Genomic DNA, 15,596 nt, shown 5'->3' on the forward strand with positions numbered 1-15,596 from the left:
GTTGTATGTTGTGTGTGTACAGTATATGCTTTGTGTATGTATGCTACTGTATGTGTGTGTGCATGTATGATTTGTGTGTTTCTACATCCGAGTCAACCTCCTCTTACCTCCTCACTCACTTCCTCTATCCTTCCATCTTGTTTCCTTTCAAGTTCACCCTTCAATTGTTCTCCCCTTTGCTTTAAGTTATAAGCTCACATGCAAGGCCCTGTTTTCTATTGTTCTCTCTCTAGTATTAACCATGCCACCAAGGCTCCTTGTCCCCAATTATACTTTTATTGCCTGCCAAAACAATACAGCATGGCAAACTACACAGTTATCCGAAGGTTAATCTGACAGTTCTGTTTAACTACAGTGATCTTCTCTTGTTTAAATAACCAGAAACAATGAACCTTTGCACATTTTTACTGGCTTCAGGATACAATATACAATGTATAATTGTTACAGGTACTTTGTAAACCATGGAAAAAAATACAACTTACCTCAGGTCACGATTCAAAAGATTTTTTTTTATTTTTTTTTTTTCATTTTTAAACAAATTCTAGGCATTTTTAAAACCCAGCGCCACCTGACCCCCTTTCCCACTGCCCCATACCAGAAATATTGGTAAGGATTGGGATAAGTCAGTGTAGTCCAGTTCCAGTTTGGCTGACCTTAAGCAGTCCATAAATGCAAGGTAAGGCCTAACTTCTTTGCCCAAACTGTGCCGGAGGCAGGGGAGAGGGGGAGGATATAATACTGGAAGAAAGTGGTCACTTGACAAGCAATGTCCAGGAAGCAGGACAGAGGAAGTTGTGTGACAGAACAACATATGTGTGTATGTAAAGAGAACAAGTAGCTTGTTGCCGCTTGGGTCCTCTATATAGTAAATATAGAGATCCTGGACATGGAATCCTGAAATCGAAGGATTGGAGGGCTGCACTTCCCAAGAGCAACTCAATCCATTTATCGGCCATAACTCTCCCATCGGTTCGCATCGGTTCAGCAGTCTTATTTGGCAGAGACTTAAATACATTTCCACTCAATACACTGTTAGCCAAGTGTAATCCACTGTAGGCTATAACCAAAGTCACTCTGTGACTGTTTCTCTGGTGTGAGGATAATCAACTGAGTTGAAGAGGTTGATAAAATTAAGGGGTGAATGGAGAAATTCCCTTATACTTCAGTCTGATAATCCCCATCTGACATATCCATGGAAATACGTGGAGGCTGATCCCAATCCACACAGCGTAGACCCAGGCGGTCGTGGATCTGTGATGAGCGTGCTCTGTAGCTATCCCAAACCTTTTGATGGGGACCAGCTGGGCTTGTCTTCTCCTAAGAAACCAATAATAATAGGATCAATTTAAAAGATGGCTATGCAAATTCATAAGAAGTCACATAAAGGAGAGAGGTGTTACACTGGCCGATAATTGCTGCAAATCAGGTCTCTGCTATTAAACCAGTGGATTTCTATTGACGAAATTGCTCTGTTATAAAACTCAATCCATACCGACCTGAATGTAAATAATGGTATCTGCCCATATGGAATGGAAACCCTGGAGGAGATTAGTTGATGAATTATGTGAAATGAAGCCATATGCACAGGGTATGGTGAGGGAACTCCCTCCCCTTTATGGATAAATGAAAAGTCATTATATAGTATAGCCATGGTTCTGTGAGCATCAACTGTGAAAACATCAATGGAATCATTTAATGAATCAGTCCATAGATACATATGATGATAAATAGAACAGAGAAGAAATCAATTAATGAAATGAGTTTTGAGATAAATGTATTTAACCTTAGGAAATTCACAGTTCAATCTACTCTTGAAGATGTCAATGGGTATATCTTCAGCCAATTAAATCAATAACAGTAGCTAATTCAGACAATGTTCTTGTATCTGATGCTAGTGACATTGATGTGAATATTAAAGACAATTCTAAATGTTCTATAAAGCGCAAGAACATTGATAGATGTAGCCTACATAGAAGACACTAAAGAATGTACTCTACAATGATGCTGATGGATGCATCAAACCTTAAAACATTGACAGGCCAGTCTAATCAAAGCTTGCCGATGACATTCCAGTATATGGAAACAGGTCAATATAACCCTCCGTATGAGAAGGAATCAATATAATAGTGAGGATATTGATAGGTGAAACTCACCAATGTGATGTGTAAATGAGAATGCTGATGGATGAATGTAAATACAAGCATAACAAAAGCTTCTATGTAAATGGAAACATATACTGATAAAAACAATGTAGCCACTTTGAACTTTAAACACAATGGTGAATAACTTTTACTAAAGCAAATGAATGTCTAACTACTGTAGTTTTCTATACACCGCTATAGAGCACTGAAGAAAATGAAGACATTAAAAACTGTTGTTTATATGTCTATTATTTAATAAATAACATTAATTAGGCACATTACGAATACAACAAAAGACCCCATGAAAAATAATGGATTAGTAGATCATCGGTGAGCGTTCTGTAATTGCTCTTTTAGTTTTAATTAAAGTAATATCTGATTTACATTAATATTTTATTATCTTCAGGAGGCAGATATTATACAGAACCACGAGCACAAACCCATTATTCTTCAGGTTAAACTTTCCACATAAAGATGTCTTTTTCATATAGGAGGCTAGTGTTAACAAATACGCCATAATAAGCCGTTTTGTCGGAAGTGATTGATCTTTGTTACCCAGAGGTCTGACTTTAGCTGTTACCACGACTTGTAGCTTAGCAGAAAAATAAATATCAAGTTAATTTTTAAATACATCACCAGCAATGACATCTTCAAGTAATTAAGCATCCCCCTTCATCCTAGTGGTGACAATTTGCTTAACTACCAGATTCTGTCGCCTGCAGTTGTATTAATGTGTCACATTCACTTTATTGGCAGTAACTGATGTAAACAGAGGGATGTAAAACAAGAGACCTACGGGGTAAGTAGGAGGAAGGAACAAAAGAGGCCATGACATATGTTTCTTTCATTTGTAGAAAAATGACAACCCCATAGTAAGTTACTTACACTGGCTGAGGCTCTCTCTACTGCTCCTCCTGAGGATATACTCCAGCGTTTGTCTCTCTGAATTACAAACAAGCAGAAGAGCGACACGGCGAGGGGGTGAGAGCAGCATCAGATATAGCAGCAGGGACAGAGTCAGTGAGAGGAAAGTATTAGAATGACCTATGTAATCATACTTATTGCAAAAGGAATGCGAGGAAAGCATGTCTGTCTACTAGCAACTATATATAGAAATAAAACTATATATAGGAATAAAAAAAATCAAGCGAAAGTTCAGTATAATGAAGGAGGGGACATGGATAATAGGTAGGAAGAGATATCAGATACTAGTCAGCGTGGATTTGTGGACTGCAAGTAAGCACTTATATATTGAAAAGGTAGTATACAATCATTTTTTCCATTTTAGTTATCTTTTTCCTTAGTAAAACAAAGGCCAGCCAACATCTGAGGAACATTTCTTGCAAATAGTCTGCCAACTTCACATGCCACTAGGTGACTGTAAAGTCTACGAATGATGACTCTGTTTACCATGGCATAGCAAGCAATATTGCATTGCAGACTCTAATTCTTAAATGCCAATATGGATAGAAATATATATTTCTAGAGCATGACCTAAACTTCTGTTTCACCAAACATCCAGATAAAATGAATAAGTAAAGGAAAAGCTGGTTAGCCCACCTTTGCACTGGCATCCCGATACCTTTCCAGTGTGTGGAACTTGCGGTTCAATTCATGATAAAGCTCTGAGTGTCTTTTTCTTGTGTGCATCACTTTCTGCAAAGAGGCAACTATAGCATTAACACAATGCTGCCTAATCCTGACAGCCCTGGTTAGCAATGTAGCCTATATGTCATGTACATTATCATGCAGTTGTAGGACTACGTGTTTGGATAATAGTGCTCACCTCAAAGTCCAAATCTGAATATCTCAATCGCTTCCGCTGAGGGAGAAACACAGGGACAGGTTGGTGTGGCTTCTATGTAAGGAGGAAGAGAGAAAGGGAGGGAGGGAGGAAATGGATTGAGAGAAGGGAGGAAGGTGTATACACACATACACTGAGACTGAAATGTACAAACAAACATTTTCAGACCAGCAGTGAAAAGGAAAAGGTTAAGGACAAAAGTAAAGCAAAATGTAGGAGAATGATGAGAAAGGAGTGATGGGAACAGAAAATGGAATGATGGGGAGAATGAGAGACATGGAATGAGGTTGCGTTGTACAAGAACGAAACACAAAAACAATGCTTCTTCCAACTCTCACCTCGAGAGATCCAGCGCTCAGAGATGGACCAGGCACAGTACGTGGCATCGTACGACTTCGCTCATTCATCTCTGATGCCAAGATCTGCCGGACGGAGGGAGGTTGTTTAAATGGTAAACCATACTGGTGCTGTGCCGGCACATAGGGTGGGGTGAGGTTGACGTTTATATGGTCCACGGACAGGAAATTTGGATAACTATCTGTGTCCCCTTGCTGGCGCCCTTTGCCCAGTTCTGATAGCTTCACGTTCAGTTTGCCTTGTTCCCGATTAAAAGGTTTGAGACTCAAAGTCCTTCTGGGAAGCACCATATACTCACTTTCCAATGACGGTTCCTGAGGTAAATCTCCAAAGTCCAGAGGCCAAAAATTTCCCTCAGGACATAAATAAAGAGGACCACGATCCAAATTGATCTCTTTTTTCGGTAGTGGATCATTTAGATCATTCACTTGGTTGTGGGTTATTTTGGGAACTTGCAGAAGAATGCCCCCTTGAGAGGAGAGGTTACCAGGAAGGTGGGAGAAGCTGAGTCCATCACCCCCTTTGTGCAGCTTTAAGTCATCCTCATCATCTATAGAGATCCGGGATAGAGCTCCGGTCACACTGGATGGGTGGCATGTGTTCAATTCCTTGAACAAGACTGAACAAAATTGGAAATAATTTTGAAAGATTCAGTGCAATAAATTCTTAATATAACAATGTGAGATCATACATAACACATATATTGATTATATCCAGTAGTGTTTAAAACATTTTAGAAAGGGGAACTACTTGGGCTATGATTGCTTACAGTGCTACTTGTACTGTCATGCTGGTTTATTGTTCTGCAGTCAATATTTCAGTAAAAATCTGAGCCATAAATATGCTCACACAGATATCCTTTAAATGGATGTCACACCAACAATTTTCCTCTAGTTATTCACTGTTTATCACTGCTGATAAAACGGTACTGGAAAATGCAGCTCTATTGAAATCAATGCTTTCGGACAATTAACTGGCACAGAGACAGCGATTTTAGGTTCCTTTTTTCGGTGAAAGTCAAACCTTAAAATAGCATGAAATATGCTCAGCATTTAATGGCGTCAATTTTAGCAACAGTGGAAGGCAACTAAAAATAACTGCTACACAATCGCTAATGAAAATTATGTTCAGAGTGATTTTCCATAGTGGACATTTTAAAAAGGTTAAGCTGCATTTTCTAGTGTTTTTTTTCCATTGACAATTTTGGAGTGATTTTTCTGCACTAAGGAGGTTATTCTGGTTCATTCGCTCAGATGCGAGTTTGCATCTTTGCGAGTGAACCAGATCCCGCCTTGCGAATGGTGTTACACCGGCCCCCATTCGCAAGTTGCGTATTTTCGCAAAGGCTGCAATTGGATGTTTTACGTAAACATCCATTCGCACGGCACTGGGACCGTCCCACATCTTTTGATGGTCGCTGACCATCGAAAGATGTGGAAGGTGCACGCATATGTAAGGTTGCGTGTACGCTCGGGTGGGGGGGGGGGGGGAGTAGGCAGGCAGACAACATCCAGTGATGTCAGCTGCCGGCCCCAAGCATTCTCATGGGAACACACATGAAACGCTGGGCATTCCCATATGCTAATGGATCAGCCCGCCGCCCCATGCCCCACCCCCACACCCTGCAAACAGTTTGTTCGCCATGGATGCACGCACCCAGCACGTGCACATGTGCAGAAATGCGTAAGCGCATAGAGCAAACATCGGTGAATGCACACGCCAATGCGAACTGACCTGAATAAGGTCCTAATTATTAACTACTTCAAATTCCAGCTGAAGACTGCTACTGTATTTTTCAGGTGATTCTGATGTTTGCTAAGCAACTATTAGCTTGCAGCAGGGCCCCTTTACCTCCAAGTCTGTCTGTTGTTACCCAGTTTGTTTAATCACTGTCTACAATTGTAAAGCGCAACGGAATCTGCTGCGCTATATAAGAAACTGTAAATAAATAAATAAGGATCCGATTCAGACCCCATTGTCCCTATCCCCGATGGTCAGGGATTGCGCATGCGCAAACCCCAGGAGCAAACAGTTTAGATGACTTTCACACTTGCCGAGGCATTCGCTCCATAGTGGGAGGGAAGGGGGCTGGCAGGAGGATGGAGGAGGGGAACGTCCAGCGTTTTATGGGTGTCCCAATAGAAATGCTGGGCATTCCCGTGTACATGAAGGCGTGTCGATGCCTGTTTGGGGCGGGTGGCTAATGTCACATGGAACCGGTGCCCGCCCTGAATTCGACAGATAGCAGCCACTAGAATAGTCAGTACAGGCTGACTTTTCTTAGCAAAGGCAGGAGAAATCATTCGATGGTGAGGGACCATCAAATGATTTCTCCTCCTGCGAGGGGATCTGTAAGCATACACATGACCTTGCATGTTAGAGAGGGCATTCGGCTGTGCGACGGACGTCATTTACTGTACTTGTTCGCGAATATACGCAGTGTAGCGAACAAGTCTGAACCAGGCCCTAAAAGTGATTGAGTTGCTCCTATAACTTATAAGTAGTATGGAAACATATTTGCATATATATATAGACACAATTTAAATTATTAATGATATATTGACAGTGTAACTCCATTTAGCTCTCCTATTATGAGCTCTGTCTGACTGTAATCTGACTTGTAACTAACAATATTCTTCCTAATACCTAAGTTCTGGTGCAGTTTTATTGCCCTGTACAATGAATGTGCCACACCTTGATAGGGGAGTGTGAGTTGGCAGGTCTGCTGGTGCCAGGGCAATAACCTTTCCCCACACCCTGGGCAGGTAACATAGTAAATATGACTTGTTGTCCTTAGTGAACATGCGCTGTGCTAGACACTCGCAGAGGATGTGCTTACCAGTTTCCCCATGTGCAGTGTACCACGAGGCCTTCTCATCAGACTGACACGCCAGATCCACATCTTTTTCAAAATCTGTCTGTAAGGACATGCCAGATGTATGTTCGGGGTCATTTTACAGGTACATATTCTTCTGCTTACATGTAAAGTTGCAGGCCCACAGCCATATTTATAATATCAGAATTGTCTCGATACAACAAATTGACAAAGTAATATTTCAAAATAGTACAATAATAAATGCTACCTTTTCTATTACAATTTTCACAACAAATTAAAACAAATTTGAAGATTTTACAAAGTAAATATTTTATGTAAATTTCAACTGTAAAAGAAAGGATACAACAAACCAGTAACTACAGTACAGGTAGGTTGGGTATAACAGAACTAGCAGGAAGAATTGGGAATTATTGGGTATGGCCCGGATCGAAGTCAGAAACACAGCCCTGCCAGTGTACAGTAAATAGGCTGAATCACTATTACAACACACTGAAGTGTTTCAGGCAGTAATGTTACATTCTTCATTCCCCTATACTTAAAATAATGCGTACCAGTACTATTGACAGAGGTAGTCAGGATTAAATATTCCATAATCCAGTACATTTCTTTATCCATTTCAGATAGTGAGGAGTTTTGTCTTGACTGCCAATTGTTTGTTTTGTGGCTGTAAAGATGTGTTCAGATTTATTATCTTTTTTTATCTATTTTTATATTCCCTGGGGCTCTTCCTCACATCTAGATTCCAACCTAAACATATCACATTGTATACACTAGAGTCTTCTCACTGTACATGTGTTCATCTTCCAGATAGACACACAGGTAAGGAGCAATGTAAATCAGAGGAAAGAATTAATCAAATAACTCCCAGTTGGAAGTGGGTTATTTAAACACTTGCTTATGAAGCCTGTAAATATTTGATCTGCAAACACTAAAAGGTCTCATTTCTAGGAAACCCAACTTATGAATGGTGTCAAGGCCCTGATTCTAATTGCTTCGGTCCCCGGCGTGATTTCGCAACAGGGACCGATGTTTCTGCCCATATGTGCAGGGCGTTCCCATGTGGACACAGGCGCCCCCCCCCCCCCCCGTAAAAGCAACACTGCCCCCCCCCCCCCTCCGGTAAAATAGAGCCTGCCTCCCCCTTTATCGTCGGCCTCCTCTAGCATTCTCAAAAACGTTCTGCTGTTAGTGGCAGCCATTTTGTGAGGGTCATATTCATTACCAGGAACCAGCCAGGGACAGCAGACAAGTAGATCTGAGGGTCCCGGCCACAGACCCAGGGGCTGTGGCAAGCAGCAGGATAAGGCAGGGTTGGGGGGAGGGCAGGCTTTATTTTACTGGTCGAGGGGGAGGCAGGCTTTATTTTACAGGGGGCGGATTTATTTTATGGGGGGGGGGGGGGTCTCACATAATAGGAATACAATCGCATTTAGTTTAACAGAATTTGTTTGGCCCACTCAGCAAATACTTGTACAGGTTGAGTATCCCGTATCCGAGTATCCGTTATCCGAATTATTCCGAAAACCATACATTCCAGAAAGTGAAAAAAATATATATTTTTTGCTAAAAACTCACTGGGGACATTTGTAACAGCACTACTGGTGACATGATATGTAACTGGCACTATATATGTGCAAGACAATGATTGCTTGGCATTCAAATTCAGTATCTGAGATAGTACACAAATTTTGTTTCATGTTTTGAAACCTTGTTTTTTGAACAAATAAAATATATTTGTGTGTATTTTATGTGGTAATAAAATATATTTGTGTGTATTTTATGTGTTTATACAGCATACATGCAAGATACTTCAAAATACATAATTGAAATATTAAAATATTCCGAAATACGGAATAATCCGTTATCCAAAATTCTCCTGGTCCCAAGCATTTTGGATACGGGATACTCAACCTGTACCAAGCTTTAAGGGAGCCTAAATGTTTTTGCCTAGAAAAGGAGGTGGGGTGAACTAGCTGTATCTAATGACTGAATTTGTAACATGAATCCTCAAGTTAACAATGTGCCTCTGTGAGAGATGTTTAAAATATCTGCTGAAAATGCCAGCATCACTCACATTTGTTATGTAAATTCAATTAAAAAAATGTTGAGTAAAAAAAGATTATGGGGGACATTTACCAAAATGGATTCGTAGAAAAAAGGTGTATTCGTAGGCAGAAATACACCTTTTTTTTACGAATTTGTATTTTCGGGATTTACAATCCCAAAAATACAACAATTCGTAGTCCTAAAGATGGAACATTCGTATTTGTAGTTACAAATACGAATGTCTACACCATCGATAGAATACGACAGAAATCACCATTCAAAAGAATGGTGGTTTCTGATTTACTAAGCAGCCGTATGGATAATACGGCTGCTTAGTGGTGTAAAACACCCACGCAAATACGACAGGAAAATAGAACACCATTTTCATGTCGTATTTGCGTTTTTGCCTGCACGGATCAGTCAGATCCGTGCAGGCTTCGGTGTAAAAAAATAGAAAAATTAAATAAATAAAAAAAAAAACGGCGTGGGGTCCCCCCCACAGCCATAACCAGCACCAGGCTGAAGGAGCCTGGAGCCGGTAATTAAAAATCAGGGAACCCGACAAATAGGGTTTCCCCGATTTTTAACAACCAGCCCCAGGCTCCTGCTCTGGGGCTGGTTCCCAAAATACGGGGGACAAAATGACTAGGGGTCCCCCGTATTTTAAGAACCAGCCCCAGGCAAAACCAGCCAGCGGGTAATGCCACAGCCGGGGGGAGACTTTTTATGCAAGTCCCCCCGGCCAAAGCATTAACCCTACCGACCAGTCAGCCTGGCCAGGGGCCCTGGGGGAGTGGGGACCCCCCCAATAAAGGGGTCCCCCCCCTCCAGGACTTACCTGACCAGGCTGAAGCCTGGTGCTGTCCTCGATGCCCCTGGGCGGTGGGCATCGAGCTGATGGTTTTGTGTAAAAAATAGAATAAACCATTGTCTTTTACTGGTGAACTATGAGTCCCAGCAAGCCTCCCCCGCAAGCTGGGACTTGGAGAACCACAAGTCCCAGCCTGCGGGGCATTAAAGGGCCCGCTGGGTCTTGTAGTTCCACAGTAAAAGAAAGAGTTAAATAAACACACTGACACCCGTTTTAAATAAAAGTTTAATACACACATTACATACATACTGATACTTACCTTTCTTGATCCCGTAGGTAGCCCTGGTCCTGATGTCCTGTGTCGTCCATGTCGGCTGTCTGCGTCGTCCTCCAGGTCCATGTCGATGGTCCGTGTCGTCCTCCAGGTCCATGGCGGTGTCCGGGTCCGAAGAAATCCATGTTGGAGCTGTGGAAGGAAATCCTACTCACCTGTTCCTGCGCTGAAGAAGTCTTCTCTTGATCCGACGTAGTCCAGGTAATCTTCCTGCTGTCGCCGGTCCCCGCTGTCTGCGCTGTCCGTGCATCGCGCTGAGGAGAGATGCTGAAGTTTCATATTCGGCGCCTCTCCTCAGACTGAATTCTATTGGCCGCCTAGCAGGCCAATCAGGAGCCGACTTTCTCGGCTCCTGATTGGCCTGCTAGGCGGCCAATAGAATTCAGTCTGAGGAGAGGCGCCGAATATGAAACTTCAGCATCTCTCCTCAGCGCGATGCACGGACAGCGCAGACAGCGGGGACCGGCGACAGCAGGAAGATTACCTGGACTACGTCGGATCAAGAGAAGACTTCTTCAGCGCAGGAACAGGTGAGTAGGATTTCCTTCCACAGCTCCAACATGGATTTCTTCGGACCCGGACACCGCCATGGACCTGGAGGACGACACGGACCGTCGACATGGACCTGGAGGACGACGCAGACAGCCGACATGGACGACACAGGACATCAGGACCAGGGCTACCTACGGGATCAAGAAAGGTAAGTATCAGTATGTATGTAATGTGTGTATTAAACTTTTATTTAAAACGGGTGTCAGTGTGTTTATTTAACTCTTTCTTTTACTGTGGAACTACAAGACCCAGCGGGCCCTTTAATGCCCCGCAGGCTGGGACTTGTGGTTCTCCAAGTCCCAGCTTGCGGGGGAGGCTTGCTGGGACTCATAGTTCACCAGTAAAAGACAATGGTTTTTATTCTATTTTTTACACAAAACCATCAGCTCGATGCCCACCGCCCAGGGGCATCGAGGACAGCACCAGGCTTCAGCCTGGTCAGGTAAGTCCTGGAGGGGGGGGACCCCTTTATTGGGGGGGTCCCCACTCCCCCAGGGCCCCTGGCCAGGCTGACTGGTCGGTAGGGATGAATGCTTTGGCCGGGGGGACTTGCATAAAAAGTCTCCCCCCGGCTGTGGCATTACCCGCTGGCTGGTTTTGCCTGGGGCTGGTTCTTAAAATACGGGGGACCCCTAGTCATTTTGTCCCCCGTATTTTGGGAACCAGCCCCGGAGCAGGAGCCTGGGGCTGGTTGTTAAAAATCAGGGAACCCCTATTTGTCGGGTTCCCTGATTTTTAATTACCGGCTCCAGGCTCTGTCAGCCTGGTGCTGGTTTCGGCTGTGGGGGGGACCCCACGCCGGTTTTTTTTTTAATTTATTTTTTTTTTTCTATTTTTTTTACACCATGCAGCCTGCACGGATCTGACTGATCCGTGCAGACTGCTAGAAATAATTCGTATTAGCAGCCGTATATACGGCCGCTAATACGAATCATTACACCATCGGAGGGTTACAAAGCAGTCGTATATGACTGCTTTGTAACTGATCCTCCGGAATACGACTTTGCATACGACTTAAACAGTCGTATGCAGTCGTAGGGAAAATACCAATACGAAAAACTAGGTTTTTCATATTGGTAAATTTCCCCCTATATTTCCTATATAAGGTAAACATTACAGGTCTTTATGATGAATACAAATGTTGGCTTCACAATTTTTACACCTATTTTGACAAATTCACTTAATAGGTTAGCTGTCAGCCAGGCGTACTGTTATTACATGGGCATTTATGAGTATATAAATGTGCATACCTGCATCAAATGCATAAGAATGACTCCCATTTTTTTTTACTTTTCAGCACCACTAAGAACCAAGTCTTTTGTGAGTAGGGTGAATCCACCAACACTCCCTTTAATTATAATGAAAGATCTAAATGAAAAGTCTTATTTTACATGTTTTGTGTTTTTAAACCCATTCATGTAAAGTCACAGCCAAGTGCAAGTGTCACACTCTCAGTGGATGCTGCCCATCTATTACTGGTGCCTGTACTTGTGTTTCCCTCCTATGTCCCTAAGCTTGCAGCAGGGCCCTCCTACCTCCAAGTCTGTCTGTTGTTACCCAGTTTGTTCTAGCATTGTCTACAATTGTAAAGTTAATTACTTATTGTAACTTTTATTCACAGAGAAAAGATATGCAGGGAAATATATTTATGTAGTGACTAATATATGAGATCATGTTCTCTTTAATGTTGTTTTTTAATAGTAAGCGGCACACACATAACACAAATTCATAGCACAAACCATGGTACTTTGAAGATATGTTTCACTTATCTGTATTTGTACCTTACTTTTGAGCTAATTGTTAATTAAGGTACCATAATAGATGTGTACAAAAATAATAAGTAATGGTAGAGTGCCAGTACATGTGTCTTCAGATGTGGGGTGAGACCAAACCTACCTAATTTCAATGTATTCAACATATGCATGCCACTGATTCATATGACTCATATTAAATGGTCAATTTATATAGTCTATATAAGATATATATATATATATATATATATATGTGTGTGTGTGTGTGTGTGTGTGTGTGTGTGTTGTACTTCACATCTACCCCTACATAAATGACTTACAAGCTGCAAAGGGAAACTTTAATTACCTAATAAATGACCCTATAGCAAAACAGAACAATCGAAGCAACATTTCAGGTGTAACCCAATTGAGGGTCAAAGTATCAGGGCGAGGGGGCAGGTTAGGTTGGGAAGGGGTAAGGTTTGGAAAATTTTGGGGAGGACTAAAGCTGACCATACACTCACAGGTTTATCTGTCCAATCTGTCTGGTTGGAACAAAAATCAGGAAATACATGGGAGAAAATGCCAATCAAAAATGTGCTCCCAAATACTGGAAAGCAGACAAAAACAATTGCTAAGATAAATTTGTTGTATCAAATTGATTTAACTAATTTGTCCGAATAAGCATTGTCTGTTTTCCAACGTTTGGGAGCAAATTTTTGATTATCATTTTCTCCAATATATTTCCAGGTTTTTGTTCCCACCAGACAGATTGGACAGATAAATCTGGATGTGTTGAGAGGGAAGTTTAGGGTTAGGCTATGGTGAAGGAAGCCTAGGGGGTATAATTAGCTGACCCCTGTCGGGTTTCGATCCATCAATATCATGAACGCCAGCATCCCTACCGCCGGTCATCTGTATGTATCCCATATGCATTGTGAAGATAGATAACTTACCATGATTTGGAGCTGACCGTTCTTGCAGGAGTTGGGAGAGTCTTCATTTTCATCACTGTGGCACCCACCTATTTGGCATTTTACAACTTCCTGGACCTGTCCATACAAATAGGAAAATTAAAATTAAGAAGACTAGTAAAACACTGGAGACTGGAATCTGGGCCACTATTTATGACATGGGAAATAGTGGTGAACGCCTATTCAATGCTGTCTTTCCCATCAGCATTGAAGAGGCAGATCAACAGAATGGGCCCGACTTTAAAAGCAGTTGGGCCCGTTTTGAAGATTTTGAATATCGACAATCCATGGCCGTTTACGCAGACATGCCCCCTTTTCGCAGATCGCAAAGTGGGACATTGAATTGCGCCTGGCGATCTGCGGTCGAACAAAACGAAAACAGGCCAGGGTCACGGCTGTCCGGCCAGATCGACAGTCGTGACCGGGATTGAATACCCCCCAAAGTCTCCTTAACTTACTGCGTTTACTTCAGTATATCTTACTAGATGCATTCACGAATCAATTAAGTATTGAGAGATTGGTAAATGCATAGAAAAGTAGGCACGATGGTGACATCAATTCCCTATCAGTTGATGTTGTGTACTTAATTCAATATAAGGGGTTTTCTGCTATGTAGGGAGAGAATGCCAATGCTAATAAAAATAAGCATGAGAATACATTCATTTACTTGTAAAGCATAAAGGTTATCTTTAAGAGCTAATCGTCAGCACCAAAGTTTGAGTTGTTTTGAAGAAAAGTAGAGAGTAACTATGCTGCTAGGTCCTTACCTCCCGCCGCAAAAAGCAGTGTACCGTGATGATCACACAGCCTTGCACAGAATTGAAGACTGCAAACAGGACTTGGAAGAGGATGGATCGGCGGTCAGTCATAGCCAGAACTGCAGACATCCATGTAAGGGCAAGTAGAGGAAGAACCACGCAAGAACTCCAGAGAGATGCCCTGTGTTAAGGGAGTGGAGACACGGTGCAGATAGAAGGGGTATAGCAAGAAAAGGGAAGAGGAATATAGGTAAAAAGATAGTGGTGAAAAGGGGTATAAGGAAAGAAATGGATGATTGATGAAAGGAAAAAATTAACAACGTAAGTGAAATGTTTAAAAATAAAAATGTGTTTTAAGGAAGAGTGAGAGAGAAAACCAAAAGCATTTCAGAAACAAAGTATATAGCAAAATATGTAATGTATTGTAAAAAAAAAAATGTCCCAAAAAGAAAATAGAAAAGCAAGAATTAGCATAGGCAGAATAGAAAACAAAAGTGTAAATGAACAAATTAAGAAAAGTTGGCAAAAAGATAAAGGTTAAAGGACATGGAAAGCCATGAAAAGCAAGCCCATGACAGGTGAGACAATAAAATGCACGCATCATGGAGGGAAATGCAAGAGATGTGGATAAGGAGAGATAAAAGATCAAGAATCCCAGGTTAGGTGTGTGCATTCACACTCCTGACAAATTTATGCTTGTGAAGGTTTCTCCTCAATGAAATTAAGTGTGCAAAATAATGCATGTATGAGTCACCTACCCTACTCTTAGGGAAGTAAGGGACAGTGGGAGAAGCACTAGTTACCACCACGGGTGACATGCAGAGTAAGAGGTGGACAGGGATCTGATCTCTACAGATTACAGTGTAACATAAGAAGAGACCAGGGACAGGAACACTTGTTCAGGACTTGGGGACAGAGAAGACACCACGCTGTGCAGATGACAAGTAACATACGGTGAGCTCACAAGCATCAGGATACATTTAATTTTAAAAAGAGGACAGACTAGGCAAATGCCTCCTTTATTCGGCATTTCAAGGGAATGTACATGGATCAAGGAAGGTAGTTGTCCGAAGTCCTACTTACCAGGGCCAGATTAACAATGGGGTGGAAGGGACTAAAACTCTAAATGTACACATAAAAATAGGCCTGTCATCATAACAGCCTGATGATGTTCAGCAGCCCTAGTTGGCCACATGCTCAGCCATGCTTTTAAGTACTAAAATTTCTTGTTTCAGTTACTGTATTTTCCCACT

The 15,596-nt window shown here is 42.0% G+C and overlaps 1 protein-coding gene across 8 annotated transcripts in view; it reads right to left on the bottom strand.

Moving 5' to 3' along the window:
* Positions 1-488: 488 nt before the first annotated feature.
* ADGRB2 (adhesion G protein-coupled receptor B2) overlaps positions 489-15,596 on the bottom strand; it is a 469,428-nt gene continuing 454,320 nt past the window's right edge. For 5 of the 8 annotated variants that reach the window (XM_083173693.1, XM_083173698.1, XM_083173691.1 and 2 more), the window contains 8 exons: positions 14,353-14,524; positions 13,568-13,663; positions 7,142-7,220; positions 4,284-4,921; positions 3,928-3,999; positions 3,702-3,797; positions 3,027-3,083; positions 489-1,317 (listed from right to left, as the gene is read on the bottom strand). In XM_083173693.1, the coding sequence (XP_083029819.1) occupies positions 1,156-1,317; positions 3,027-3,083; positions 3,702-3,797; positions 3,928-3,999; positions 4,284-4,921; positions 7,142-7,220; positions 13,568-13,663; positions 14,353-14,524 (1,372 nt within the window). In that variant the 3' untranslated portion in view covers positions 489-1,155. The remainder of the gene's footprint in view (positions 1,318-3,026; positions 3,084-3,701; positions 3,798-3,927; positions 4,000-4,283; positions 4,922-7,141; positions 7,221-13,567; positions 13,664-14,352; positions 14,525-15,596) is intronic. The other 3 variants (XM_083173692.1, XM_083173694.1, XM_083173697.1) reach the window with 3 other exon arrangements.

This window comes from Crinia signifera, chromosome 2 (assembly GCF_055691185.1).
Source record: "Crinia signifera chromosome 2, ASM5569118v1, whole genome shotgun sequence".
NCBI classification, from domain to species: Eukaryota; Metazoa; Chordata; class Amphibia; order Anura; family Myobatrachidae; genus Crinia; species Crinia signifera.